General features: G+C 60.7%; 1 protein-coding gene across 1 annotated transcript in view; it reads left to right on the forward strand.

Annotated features, from left to right (window-relative positions):
- OLFM2 (olfactomedin 2) overlaps positions 1 to 12,886 on the forward strand; it is a 16,419-nt gene extending 3,533 nt beyond the window's left edge. The window contains exons 2-6 of the mRNA XM_019556688.1: positions 3,660 to 3,809; positions 5,839 to 5,994; positions 7,697 to 7,916; positions 9,107 to 9,213; positions 11,562 to 12,886. Of these exons, the coding sequence (XP_019412233.1) occupies positions 3,801 to 3,809; positions 5,839 to 5,994; positions 7,697 to 7,916; positions 9,107 to 9,213; positions 11,562 to 12,239 (1,170 nt within the window). The 5' untranslated portion in view covers positions 3,660 to 3,800 and the 3' untranslated portion in view covers positions 12,240 to 12,886. The remainder of the gene's footprint in view (positions 1 to 3,659; positions 3,810 to 5,838; positions 5,995 to 7,696; positions 7,917 to 9,106; positions 9,214 to 11,561) is intronic.
- The last annotated feature ends 1,040 nt before the right edge of the window (positions 12,887 to 13,926 follow it).

Genomic DNA, 13,926 nt, shown 5'->3' on the forward strand with positions numbered 1-13,926 from the left:
GAAGATCGGCGCCGTGCTCAGCACCATGGCCATGGTCACCAACTGGATGTCGCAGACGCTGCCCGCGCTCGTGGGGCTCAACGGCACCGCGGTCTCCCGCGCCGGCACCTCCGAGCGGATCGTAAGTCCCGCGCCGGGGGGGCGGCCCAGCCGGGGATGCCGCAGCCCGGGCAGAGCCCGCCCCGCCCGCAGCCTGGCGCTCCCGGCAGGGCCAGCTCTGCGCGGGGGCACGATGCGGCCCCCCCAGGACGCCTGGTTCTCAGTGGCGGGCAGAGCAGGGAGGGAATCCCGGCGTCCTGCCCCCAGCCGGGCAGGGAGGGGGCACCGGAAGCACCACCACCGCCAGGAGGGGCACAGACCCCCCCCGCTCCTGCTCGTGTTGGCTTGGGCAGTGTGGGTGGCGGGCGCCCGGTGCCTGCTTGCTGGCCCCTTGCCCTGTGGCCAGCAGGTGCCTGCCCGGGGTCTTCCTACCGAGCTCGCTGCCGCCTGGTCTCTAGGGGCTGAGCCTGGGGCCAGTGCACTGCATGGGGGGAGCCCAGACTCCTGGGTTCCGGCCCCCGGGGCTGCTGGAGGTTTAGTCTGAGGTGCTGGGCCCAAGACAGCGTCCATGGGGGATGCGAGCTCCTGTTGGGGGGATTCCCCAGCTCTCGGATTAGGCAGGAAGGAGGTAGGGGTTGAGCTGACCTGGCCAAGGGGGTCCCCATGTGCCTGAGCCCTGCCTGAGCACGGAGGCTCCAGCAAGGGGAAGAACTCGAGCATCTGGGCTCACACCTTGCCCTAGCTGCCGGGCTCAATTCTCCCCCTAGGCTGGGGCTCTTCCTGCTGGACTGCAGTCTGGTAGCTCCGGTGGCCTGGTTGCTCCTACTCACAGCCTCTCCCCACCTGGCCCTGGGGTGCGTATCCCACTTCACCCCAGCCATAAGCTGAATGGGCACTTTGACCCGTGCCCCCAAAACCCTTCTCAGACCCCAGCAGAACCTCCAACATGGGGCATTTCACTGCATCATTGTGGGGCTATTGCCCCTCCAGCAGGACTTGCAGCCTGAGGGATGCCCAGGGGCAGCAGGACCAGCATGGGGCGCAGGGGCAGGGCTGGGGCTGAGTCCAGCACCTGGGAAAGTCCCTGGTCAGAGCCAGGGACCAGGATTCCCTGTCCAGCTTGGCACTGCCCAGCTCAGTGCTGTGACCTCCCCAAGCCCTGCTTCACCTCGGGCAGGGCCTTGCCTCTGCTGTGAGCCCAGGCCATTCACAGCCCCATGGGTGAAGCCGGGAGGCTGGGTCCTGCCCTGGCTCTGGCAGGGGATGGGTTCTGGTGCATAGAGCAGGGAACCAAGATGCCTGGGTCCTGCATCCACCCTTGTGCCACCCTGCAGCCACACCAGCAGCCAGCGTAGGCCATACTGTGTTCTCCCACTGCCTACGCATGTGCAGGCCCTGGGGATGCTGCTTCCCTGAGTGAGTACATGACAGGGCCCGTGGGCCAGGAGGATCCCTGGCTGCTTGTGTGAGTGGGTGGCAGCCTTCCTTAGGATGTCCCAGCTCAGTTATCATGGGGCTGGTATAACCTCTCAGCTGGGGCATGAAGTGGGCTGCCCATGCAGCAGCCCCCAGCTCAGACACTTGCCATCTCTGCATGGCATCAGGCACTGCAAAACCCCCCGCAAGGGCTGGGCAGGATGGGAGAGCTCTCCCCAGTCTCTGGTGGAGCCCAGTCCTGCCAGGGGGAGGGGGGAATGAGGGCACCAAGCAGGAGTAGCAGCATCTGTGGGAGACCATCCGTGGGAGACCCTCTCTGCTGGGAAGGGGGAGGCAATCCCAGCCGGCTGTGGTCCAGGGGCCAGGCCTGTCCCCATCTGTTGGCAGGAGCCATGGCTGAGGAAGCAGCCAGATGCAATGGGAAGCCCCAGGGAAAGCAGCTATAAATAGAAGGGGAGGGGGGGCACAGTGAGGCCCCTTTTGCTCTCTGGGCTTAATCTCCACCTGCTTTCTGCCTCTTCCTTGGCCTTGCGCCGGCTCTTGCAGAGGATCAGCAGCTCACTCTGTGTTCAGGAGCCAGAAAGGCATCTCCCCAGCCATACACGCTGTATTTTGTTACAAGCAACATGCGCTTCCCCCTAGACACAGCTTCTGGGAAAGGTGGGGGGGTGAGACTTGCATACAAGGAAATATGGTACAAGCAGGATCTGCCCCTTAAGCTTGGACAGGGCAAAAGCCAAGGTAGAGTCTGCTGGGAGGTCTCCAGGGAGAGGATGATGAGCTGGGCTCTGCTTCCTGCTGCTGCTGCTCAGAAACTTGCTGCAAAGATGGGTCTTTTCCCCCTTCATTTGCCTTTCCCAAGTGAGGCACATGGCTTTTCCCGTGGGGTGAGAGAAATACAGTAGGAACTCTGTGGCTTCCAGCCCTGTGAGGCCTCATTCATGCTCTTAGAGCATGGCCCTGCTGCTTCAGGTGCTGCATAAGCAGGCACAGCCCCTGGGAGCAGGTGGCCTGGTCCCCGGCACATCCCGAGAAGGTGGCAGAAGGGCTACAACAGGCACGGGGGAGAAGGGAGTTGAGGGCAGCCTCTGCAGAGCTCAGGAGGAGGCTAGAAGCTGGAAGCCCTGGGAGGAGGGTGCTGGGTCAGTGCAGTTTCTGCCAGGCAAGGTGGCGGCCATAAATGACACTTGGGGAACTCAAGGTGATGCCTGGTGGGGAAGCCCTCTTGGGGGCGGGGGACACAGTGGGCTGTGGTGGTGAGGTTGAAAGCAGGGCAGCACCTGGGGTTCCCCAAGAGCTGCCTGTGGCTGCAGCCTGGCTTCCTCAGAGCTAGTCATCACCTCCTCACCCTTTCCCACCCAGGCCTGTCCCTGTCTCGAGGCCTGCCTTTCTCTCCGCCATTTCCCCCCCTCCCCCCCCCCGATCAGGGCCCCTGTGGGCAAATGTAGGTGCTTCTGTGTAAGAGCTCCTGGGTGCTGGGTGGGTGGGGCTGGAAGCAGCTGACTTCACCAGGTGGAGTGAGTAGGCAACGCCCCCATGCCCTAGTACCCTGGGGCCTCCTGAGCTACCCAGTGCTGGTGATAAACTGCAGCCAGGTGCGGATCATAGCGGGTGGAGTTTAACTCCATCCTGGCTCCCAAGGTACCTGGGCACCAAAGGGATAAAAGCTCTACTGCTGGTATTGCCTATGTGGGGAACTTCCTCTTGCCACCACTACCCTAGAACTGGGCCTGTGGGCACAGTGTTTGCCTCAGGCCTGGCTGGCAGAGACAGGCAGGGGGGCAGAAATCTTGCCTGTGCCAATCACGGAGTGGGGCTGGGTTTTGCAGAGGCAACCAGTGCCCTTCTCCCTGCTCTCCCTTCTGCAGCGAGGCTCTGCTGTTTGCCCACCAGCCACTAAATATTTCTCCAGCTCTTGCACTTGCTGCTGCCCTGTGGGTACCTGGCAGGTGGGTGGGAGGGTGCCAGTCAGGACACATGGCATGTGTCTCTCGGGTTCCAACTGTGGGCACTGGCAGGGCTGCCTGCAGGGGCGGCAAGGTGATACCTGGATTCCCTGATGCACCTGCAGTGCTGCAGCTCTTCCCAAGGGCTGCTGGAGCCAGAGCCAGGCCCTGGTGTGCTGTCCCTGCCCCTAACCATGTTTCTCTTGCCTCCCCCCCGCTCCCCCCCTGTCCCCACAGACACTGTTCCAGAGCCCTGATGAGGGCTGGCAGGTTTACACCTCAGCACAGGCCCCCGATGGCAAATGCCTGTGCACGGCTGTCATCCCAGTGCAGGGCACCTGCTCCCGAGACCTGCGCAGCCGCCAGCTCCGGCAGCTCATGGAGAAGGTAAGAGCCCTGGCCCCGCATGTGTGTCCAGGGCTTGGCCTCCACTCTGGACCAGCAGCAGTAGCTGTGGCATCCCTGGCCCTGAAAACCCGCTGGCTCAGCCTGGCCCCCCCCAGGTGGCTCCTTGCTGTCAGAACTGCCTCCTTGGCTGCCTGGAAGAGGCCAGGAGGGAGTCCCCCTCTCTCCCCTTCCCAGTGACATGCAGGTAGGGTCTTTTTAGTACTTAATGGAGCATCTAAGGGGCCAGGCACTGTGAATCCACCTGTGTAGTTATTAGTCTCATCAAACTATCTGAGCAGGGATGTCCCCTCTCACTGGCTGCGACCCTGCAAATCCAGTGTGTGGGAGGTGAGGACAGGCAGGACCACCAAGCACAAGTCCATGAGGGCAGCTGGCAGGGAGCTCCAGGTCTGGCCAGGTGGTGACTGATGTGGGTAGCTGCAGACCCTGGTGCTGTGGGAACTGGAACTGCTGTGGCACTCAGTGTGGTGATTTCCCTTGGCCTTTGGCTGCTCTGGGCAGTGGTGGTTACAGCTGTCCTCACTCCACCAGGAGCCAGGTTCACCTCTAGCAACAGCCCTCCAGCCCCAGCTGGGCTCAGTCCTACTGAACCGCTCAGTCATTCTCATATAGGCAGCAGAGGAGGTGGCTTGTCTGCTGCTGCAGGAGGACAAATGGTGGTGTAGAGGTACAGGCAGCCAGGGAGCACAGCGGAGTGGAGGAGGGGGCGCAGGGCGGCAGCAAAACCAGCCATGGGGCAGATAGAGCTGCTGCTGCCTCTCCACTGCTGGTAGGGGGAACCACTGTTGCCTTCCCCCTGCTCTGGAATTGCTGCCTGAGAGAAACAACTGCATTTTTATTGCCAGTGTTTGCAAAGCACCCTGTCAAAGGCTGTATAGCAGGGCATGGATAGGGCTCAGATTCGGGGCTTTCCTTGCTGCCCAAATCAGCCCACTCCCCCAAACATACCTCTACCCTGCTGCTGTGTGAGCAGAGTCAGGGAGAGCTAGTTCTCAGAGGTCAGGGAAGCCTCTGGTGCCCTAATGTCCTCCCTCTCCTGTAAGGACATGCATATGCCATGTGACATACATGTCCAGAAGGGAATGGCCTTGTTGTATTGAACACTGCCCAGGTGTGTGCAAGAGGCAGCCCCTGCCTCAGGGAGCAGCAGGGTGGAGAAAGCAGGCAGGGAAATAGCAAGCGAGTGCCAGGAGAGCAGGGGGTAGGGACAGGTCTGCCCCAGACCCAGCTGCCTGCTACCATCCTCCGCTTGGCCTCTGCAGTGGCCGGGCCGGGCTGGGCCCAACTCACCACCAGGTAAACCTCGATTAGCCAAGCCTCCCCAGCCTCCAGCCAGCCAGGAGGGACAGCCACGGTGCCCAGAGCATCTAGGTGTCAGCAGCTGTGCATGGTCCCACTCCTTTCTCTGTTGTTGCCCTATCACAGAGCTCCATGAAGCCAGGGAGGGCAGCAGATGCAGCTATGAGACATAGTCACTGCTTTCCCAGACCAAGAAGGGGCTTCCAGCCTGGCATCTGCTCTGCTCCATCCTTCTTTCCTTAAGGACATTTATTAAAGCGGGAGCAGTGGGGACAGAAGCAGGACTCATGGAGTTGGATTCAGGGAGATCTGGATGGAGAAGCTGCCGGTGACCTTCCTGGGGAGGCAGAGGTGGGGAGCAAGGCACTAATGAGGCAGCTCTGGAGCTAGCTCATTAAATCAGAGCTCTGTCATATTCCAAGGCCTGCTAATAGCACTGGGGCGTGGGCGGCTTGGCCTCCCCCCACCTCCCCCTGCTCCCTTTGCCAGGCAGAGTCCGTGCAGCGGGTTGCTGCCAGGCTGGTCCTGTATGCCGAGTGCTGCTGAGCTTGGGCTTCTGTGGCCCTGGGTGGGGACAAGCTGTGCTAGGAACAATAGGGCTGGGGCTGGGAGATAGGAGCAGAGTGGGGGCCAAGTTGGCACCAGCCTTCGGGGAGAGTGGGGTGGTGCTGGACTCTACTCTCACTTCTGGGCTCTGCCTTTACCCCAGGTGCAGAACATCTCCCAGTCCATGGAGGTGCTGGACCTGCGGACCTACCGTGACCTGCAGTACGTGCGCAACACAGAGTCGCTCATGAAGGGGCTGGACTCCCGGCTGAAGGTGGCCACTGAGAGCCAGAAGAGCCTCAATGCAAAGAGCTTCCAGGTAGCTCTGGGAGCTTGCCCCAAGCTGCCCCCTCCCTGGTGCCCAGGGGCTCACAGTGGCCAGTGCCTGGATGCTCGGCACCACTGCCCTCGGGCCAGCAGGGCTTGGTGTAAACTCTGGGGTGCCAGGAGCAGCTGCGGTACAGCCCTGGTGTCTGGCAAGGGCCCAGAGTCCCCAGCAGCTGTGAACATCCTGGTCAGCAGCAGGGACCAGTGTTGCCCTGTGCTGGGCACAGCACAGACACAGAGCAGAGTAGCAGTCCCTGCCTCAAAGCTGTCCCAGTCTCAACGGCTTTTCAGAGACTTGTTGCTTTCATGGTGCAAAGCCCCAGCCCAGGGTGAAAGTCACTGGCCCCAGTCTGGTCCCCCTCATTCCCTCTGCCTCTCCATGAGACCGGGGCTGTGCCAGCTCTGACCCCACTAGGGCACCAGGGATGCAAAAGCTGCTAAGCTGGCACAGCACTGCCCACCTGGACCAAGGGCTGAGAGGGCGCAGTGAAAAGGCAGCCAGGGATCCTGGCCCTGCTCTTCACATCCATCCAGACCCTTGGCCTGGCTTGGGGATCCTGTGGCCAGCAGCAAAGGGCTGTGACCCACCCAGGTGCTGCCTGACAGGTGACAGCTGCTAACTGTGGTGATTGACACCCCTTGTGCGGGACCCTTCAGACCCCCCCCCCCCCTTTCTCCCCTAGCCCTGAGCGTGGAGTCCAGTTTGCCCCCAAACCCACATTCTCTGATGGATGAAGCTCTCCAGAGCTGCCTGTCTGGAGTGCTGAAACAAGGCCAAAGGGAGTGGGGTGGGGGCAGGGGGAGCCAGAGTGGGAGCAGGGCCATGTCGCTGACAGCTGCAGAGATGAGGCATTGATTAAATGTCCGAGCTGTAGCGAACGCCGTGGCTGGTTTAATCACAGCGGCAGGTGCCTCGCCCCAGAGATGGGAATGCAATCCCATCGAGCGCAGGAGTTATGGCCCAAGGATGCCTGCTGGGAAATTGCAGAGAGAGAGAGCAGGTGAGGGAGGGGGCTGGGAGTCATGCTGGGGATGGCTCTGGCTCCATGGCTGTAACTGCCTTCTGTGCTGGGTGAACCAGGGAGGAGGAGCAGGAGCAGGATAGGTGCTCAGGGTCATGGCAATTGCTCCATGTGAGCACTGCCAAGAGCTGGCGCCTGCCCCCAGCCCAGCCTGGCCCCACAGGCTCCTGGCATCCCTGCCCTCTGCAAGGCCTGAGTTCTCACTCCCCTGAGGCAGCCATCATAAAAGGTGCAGCAGCAATTACCAGCCAGCTTTGAAGAGCCTGGTGGGAGGCCTTCCATGCCACAAGCCCTCCCTGGGATGGAGCTCCAGCCTTTGAAGCTGAGGCTGTGGCAAGAGGTGCAGTAAAGGGCATGGGGATAACAGGCAGCCAGGATCCAGCTGGACTGGGACAGGGGCTGCTTCATGTGGTGTCTGTGCAGCAGGCTGCTTGGTGGGGTTGGGCATGGGTCCCAGCTGCGGACTGAGCTGTGGCTGTGTAGAGCTTCCAGGCTTGGATGCTGCCTGAACAGAGGCAGCCAACGGAAGGGAGGGGGCAACGCATGTGTATGCATGTAGATACTAGCTTGTAGATACCAGTGTGCACACCCTCCCAGATGCCTGAGGGTGGGAAGGGGAACACAGGCTGGAGCCAGGCAGTGATGCTGTGCCTCTTCCCTCTGTGCTGGCAGGAGCTGAAGGACAAGATGACAGAGCTGCTGCCACTGATCCCGGTGCTGGATCAGTACAAGGCAGACACACGCACCATTGTGCAGCTGAAAGAGGAGGTGCGGAACCTGTCAGGCAGCCTGCTGGCCATCCAGGAGGAGATGGGTGCCTATGACTACGAGGAGCTGCAGCAGCGCGTGCTGGTGCTGGAGGCCCGGCTGCATGCCTGTATGCAGAAGCTGGGTATGTGCCCTCTTCCTCCCCTGTGCATGTGACTCTGCCTACCTGAGTCTGCCCCTGTCTGCCAGCCCCTGCCGTACCCCAGGCCTGGCTCATGCATGTTCTGGTGCATCCTGAGCCCTGTGTGCGCCCATTTCATGTGCCTAGGGGTCTTCCCAGTGACTCAGGTCCCTGCAGTGGTGGTGTTAATTTCACTGTTGCTGCCACCAGGTATTTGGGAGGGGCTGGGGGCCAGGACTTCTGGATTCTGTCCCCAGCTGCAGTGCTCCCTGCAGGAACCAAGCCAGGGCAACTTGTGACCCGGTAAAATAGGTCTGGGCAACCTCAGGCTGGCACCTGCTTACAACAAATTGCGAGTCAGTTGATGGGCAGTGACTGCAGTGCCCCCTCCTTTGAGCTTACTTTAGCCATCTCCTGTGTGGGAGCTCTGTGAGCTCCACCCCCCGTCCCCCAAACTGCAGATGGTGTTCTGTTGCCTGCCCGGGGAAGCTGCCATGCTCTGCCCCCCTGCAGCTCTACCTCCCTGCTCCCGGCCTGGTGCAGCCGCTTCTGTTCCTAGGCACAATGATGGTGGAATCAGCGCTGTGCCATGAAAGGAAAGGAAACTGGCGGCTGCCTGGTGCCAGCTTCAATTAGCCCCAGAATGAGTGATCTCCATCTTGGCGGTGCCTGGTCCTTTAGCATAGAGCCGGCAAAGCTGGGCAGGGCTGGGCCAGCAGCTGAGAACAGTCTGAACTCCAGGGGGCACTGGGGAAAGGGATGAATGTGTCCCCCCACCACCCTCCCTCTTTGGAGCTCTCCTGGTTTGGGGGCTCTTGTAGCTCTGGCCTCCCAGTATCACATTTGGAAAAAGGAGCAAGCGCTCAGTGGGAACACAGGTACATGCATGTGAACCTGGCTTTGGCCACACATGCCTCCATGTGGAACAGCCCCCACCCTACTGAGAGCAGGGTGGGGGCCCGTCAGCACCTGTTTGTGTGCTTTTCCAGATACCCATCACCCACTTCGCTCCTGGCCTGCTGCGGTGGGAGCTGATGACTACCCCTTGAGGGTGCTTGGGAGTGGCTGGAGCCTCTGCCTGGCTGTGGGGGCTCTGCAGGGTCCTGCTTCCATCATAGCCTTGAGGGAGGCATCCTTGCCATGACCAGCCTCTCTCCTCTGTTGTAACTGGTCTCTCTTCTCTCCTTACCCAGGCTGTGGGAAGCTCACGGGTGTCAGCAACCCCATCACTATTCGGGCCTCAGGGTCACGCTTTGGGTCCTGGATGACAGACACCATGGCTCCCAGTGCTGATAGCAGGGTGAGTGCTGCAGGTGTAAGCTGTGAGGGGCTCTGGGGGCTGCCTGGTCTTCACATCACCCCTAGGGTTACCCACTGAAGCCGCAGCCACACCCTTCCCCTGGCAATTTGGGGGTCTGGCCACAAAGTGGGCTCATTCCTGGGGTTGTGAGAGCTCAAAGCAGCCCCAGAAAGTCCAAATTTGGAAAGCCCAGAACTGGCACCAGGCTCTTGCTCGTGCATCTCCTGACAGGGGCACCTTCTCCTCCCTGCCCCATAGAAAGCAGCTGCGACTGCTACCCGAGGCACTGAGGCTTATCAGGTTGGGAGGCTGCTGAGGGGTTCTCACTGGGACATCCCCCAGCTGCAAAATCCCCCATGCTGGGTCCCTCTGTCACAACATGGCTTTTCATTAGAAATTAGCCTGACACTGGTGTGTAGGGCACATGGTGGATAGAGAGAAAGAGAAACAAGTCTAATCCAACATGGAGAAACATCCATCAGGGGCTGGCACATCCATTGCCAATGTTCAGCCTCCTGTGTCTTAAGCTCGGCAGAGGCAGAGGGAGGCTGGGATTGCTGCAGTGGGGTCAAAGGACATGTGATAAATGCTAGCACACTGGCTGCCAGCAGCACCCTCCATGTACAGGTCTGAGTCTGGAGGGAGAAATCTGGGGCCAGAGCCACAGCTTCTCATGTTCTCCATTAGGTTTTGCATTTGACGTTTTCAGCAACTCCCACCCCTCCAACCCTGTGCAGCTGACAGGGCCCCAGTGACTGGTCACAGGTGGGCACTTCCTGACAAGGGAGTGCTCACTAGCAGATTGGGGGCCAGGTCTTCAGCCGGCCTAATTCCATTGGCTTTGGGATGACTTATATGCCAACTAAGAAGCCTCTGGGTTAGAAACAGCATTCTTTCAGAGGGGATGGGGAACTGGGGTTTGCTGCAGGCTGCCAGGCCAGGGAGCATGGAAATAAAAGGTGTCCGGGGTGTTTCTCCATGAGCTGTGGGGCTGGGGTGTAGCTGTCCATGGTGTGTTGACTGGGGAGCCTTGTGGGCAATCTGGGGCCCTGTGGGGCAGGGGCTGCCCCTTCCCCTGTGTCTGCGCAGCGCTTGGCATAGGGGACCCCAATCCAGGCTCAGGCCTAGGCCCAGACCCCTTATCACCCTGGCACCCCAGGGGAATGCTTGCCCTGCATGGACAACTAGGAGCAGCGCAGGTGATTAGCAAGGGCAGGGGATGGATGGCGGCACCAGGCGTCACTTCCAATGGCACATCGTTATTTATGGCCTGGGCAACAGCAGGCGCTGATGGATGGGCCGTCGCCCTTGGCACTGGGAGAAATTGGATTTTTTAAAGCCTTGAGAGGAAGGCAGGAGCCGTTGGCTCAGACGCCATCGGCCTTTCATTTATCACCAGGCTGAGCTAGAGCCCTGAATGCAGGGGAAGGAGGGGCTGTTACCCTGAACCAGTGACCCTCCCTCCTTCACCTTGCACCAGGAATTGGGCCCCCTCTGTGCCAGGGGACTCCTCCAGGTTTTCCCTGCTGCCAGCATCTGGAGGCTGCCTGAGAATCTCAGCCTGTGCCCTCTGGAGGGACCAGGCTGGGCTCTGGCAAGGATTGGAGCATTTGACTGAGCAGGGAAAAAGCCTCTTGGCTTTTCGGCCAGCGTCAGGAGTTTGCCTGGACTCTGCAGTGGCTGCTGATGCCTCTCCTCTGCAGTCACAGCTTTTGCCTCCACAGGGAGGCAGCTGCATGGTCTTCCCTGGCTGGGGCTGGGTCCTCTGTGCATCTCCCATCCCTCTCCCCCATAGGGCTGAACTCAGAAGCTCCTCCACGAAGCAGGCAGGGCCCCACGCACAGACTTTGCTGCAGGGCACGTGCTTGCCTGCTGCAGGGGGACTCAGCAACTTGAAGCCTGTGGAGGGAGGAACATGCACTCACTCCCTTTTCATTCTCCTTTGAAGCAATTAAGCTGGTGTGTTGGACTAGCTGACACTGAGCACTGGGGCTGCTGTTGGCTTTGAATCTGGAGCCTGAGGGATGCACTGTGCATTGACTCCAGCTCTTGAGTGGGGCTGGGATGCTGCAGCCCCAAGCAACAGCATGGCATGTGGAGAGGTCATCGCTGCCTGCAGCAGGTGGAGGATGCTGTTGGCACAGCTGGCCCCCAAGCCCTGCTCAGGGTGCAGCTCCCCGCACATACAACAAGAGCCCTCCTCCCCAGAGGCTTGCAAGGTCTCCATGGTGTCTCTGCCCCGGGCTGTCTCAGGGCCTAGGGAGGTCCCTGAGTGGGGCAGGCAGTGAGGGGGTTCTGCCTGCCTGCCCAAGATGCCTCTAACCTCTGTGTGGCTCTCGCCCACCCAGGTCTGGTACATGGATGGCTACTACAAGGGGCGGCGCGTGCTCGAGTTCCGCACGCTGAACGACTTCGTGACGGGGCAGAACTTCGTGCAGCACCTGCTGCCACATCCCTGGGCTGGGACAGGCCACGTGGTATTCAATGGCTCACTGTACTACAACAAGTACCAGAGCAACGTGGCAGTGAAGTACCACTTCCGCTCCCGCAGCGTCCTGGTGCAGCGCAGCCTCAGTGGTGCCGGCTACAACAACACCTTCCCCTACTCGTGGGGTGGCTTCTCTGACATCGACTTCATGGTGGATGAGAACGGGCTCTGGGCCGTCTACACCACCAACCAGAATGCCGGCAACATTGTGGTGAGCCGTGTGGACCCACACACACTAGAGGTCCTGCGCAGCTGGGACACAGGCTACCCCAAGCGCAGTGCTGGTGAGGCCTTCATGATCTGTGGCACCCTCTATGTCACCAACTCCCACCTGGCTGGTGCCAAGATCTATTTTGCCTACTACACGAACACTTCCAGCTATGAGTACACGGACATCCCCTTCCACAACCAGTACTCCCACATCTCCATGCTGGACTACAACCCACGGGAGCGGGTGCTGTACACCTGGAACAACGGCCACCAGGTCCTGTACAATGTCACCCTCTTCCACGTCATAAAGACTTCAGGCGAGCTCTGAACGCCCCCCACTCCCTATCGCAATCGGTTTTTTTTACATGCCGGCCTCAGCCCCCCTTTCAACAGTGTGGGGCTCTGAGGCTCCTCGTCCCTTTCTTCCTGTGGTGAATGGCGCATGGATCTCTGCTGCTGCTGCTGCTGCTGCTTCGTCCGAGCTGACTACGGTTCGTTCTCTTTTCGGTTTCATTTTGGTTCGGTGGCAAATAAACACAGACTGAGCGGTCTCTGGGGCGTGTGGTGGAACACAGGCTTCTTTCACGTGGTTCTTAGCGTGTTGCTCTTGGCTTGTGTGTGAGATGGGGCAGGGGTGGGGAGGGGGGTGATTCTTCATGTGTGGGGTGACATTTCCTGCCTGGGAGGTCAGAAATCCAGGAGATGCACCAGTGCAAAGCCTGAGAAGGGGGGCACTCGGCTGCTCCCCGCTGCTGTCCTGCTCAGGATGAATGCGACATGGCTGAGAGCACAGACACCAAGAAGGGGGGGACCTTCCTATCATCACCGTGTTTGGCTACAGTCATGGGCGGTGCCTAAATCCACTCCAGGCAGTCTCCAGCGTTCTGCATCCCTGGAGCAAAGGCAAGCGGTGGGTGAGACTCACGGTCGTGTTTGGAAACAACCTGGCTATTAAACACCCGCCAGTGACCTGGAGCCTCAGCTGCGTCTGTGTTGTTCTAATAGCAAGGCTGAAGGTGTTCATTGTGGCACTAGGTGCTGCACGGGGTAGTATAGGTGTGAAACCTGGTGTGTGTAGTGTGTTCACCCAGCACCAGGTGTCCTTCCTAGGACTTGGGGCCCCTAGGTGCTGCCAGTGTCCTTGGCCCCATGTCTCCCTCTGACCCCGGTGGCACTGCTCTTGTCCCCAGGGGGCAGCATGGAAGAGGGATTGGGCCAGCACTGGGGTCAGCTCTGTGGATGCTGGGTGTTCAGAACAGCATGGGGGGGTGCAGAGAGCAGGGGGGCTTCTGGGCGGAGAAAGGGGCTGGGGCTGGGGCCTCCAGCATTGGATCTTGACTGTGGTGTCTGTTCTCTATCCCTCTGTGCCTCGAGCCCTGGATCAAAGTATAAGACCCCCTACCTCGCTGTGGGCCCAGCCCTGCTCCGGGAAAAGGGCTCTGCTCATTTCAGGGACAGCAGCTGACACTCAGCTGAAGCTGGGGCCTGCCCCCCCTATGTGCACAGGGGGCACTGACCCCCCCACAAGGAGGTGGGGCTGAGGGGAGCTGTGCAGAGAGGCAGCTGTGCCCTTTGGATGCCCCCGGGCGTAGTGAGGAGGGGGCGTCCGAGCTGCTGCCTGCCAAGGTGTCACTCCCGCCTTCCCATCTCAATTAGCTCCCGGAGCCTGCTCCTGCCTCCCCGAGCAATTACGCTCCGTTAATTTATTTGCAGCCATTTAACGGAATCTTCTCGCTTCGGCTTCATTTAATGGGGACGTGCGGCGTCACCAAGAGCCAGCTCGGCGCGGGGCCGGGGGCCGCTCGCGGGGGGCTCCTGCCCGCGCTCCCCGCTGAACCCGGCGGCGGCGGGAGCCAGGCGGGGAATAATTCAAGGCGAAGGTGAAGCCACGAGCGCGGCAGCAGCGGCCGGGAGCGGTCCTGGCCCGGGGGCCACGGGGAGACGCCGGCGGAGGCTGCGGGGGTGGGTGCCGCCCGGTCGATGGAGCCGGGGGAGGCGCGGGGGGCTTCCCCGGG

Source organism: Crocodylus porosus, unplaced genomic scaffold (genome assembly GCF_001723895.1).
Source record: "Crocodylus porosus isolate Cpor-Errol unplaced genomic scaffold, CroPor_comp1, whole genome shotgun sequence".
Classification (NCBI taxonomy): domain Eukaryota; kingdom Metazoa; phylum Chordata; order Crocodylia; family Crocodylidae; genus Crocodylus; species Crocodylus porosus.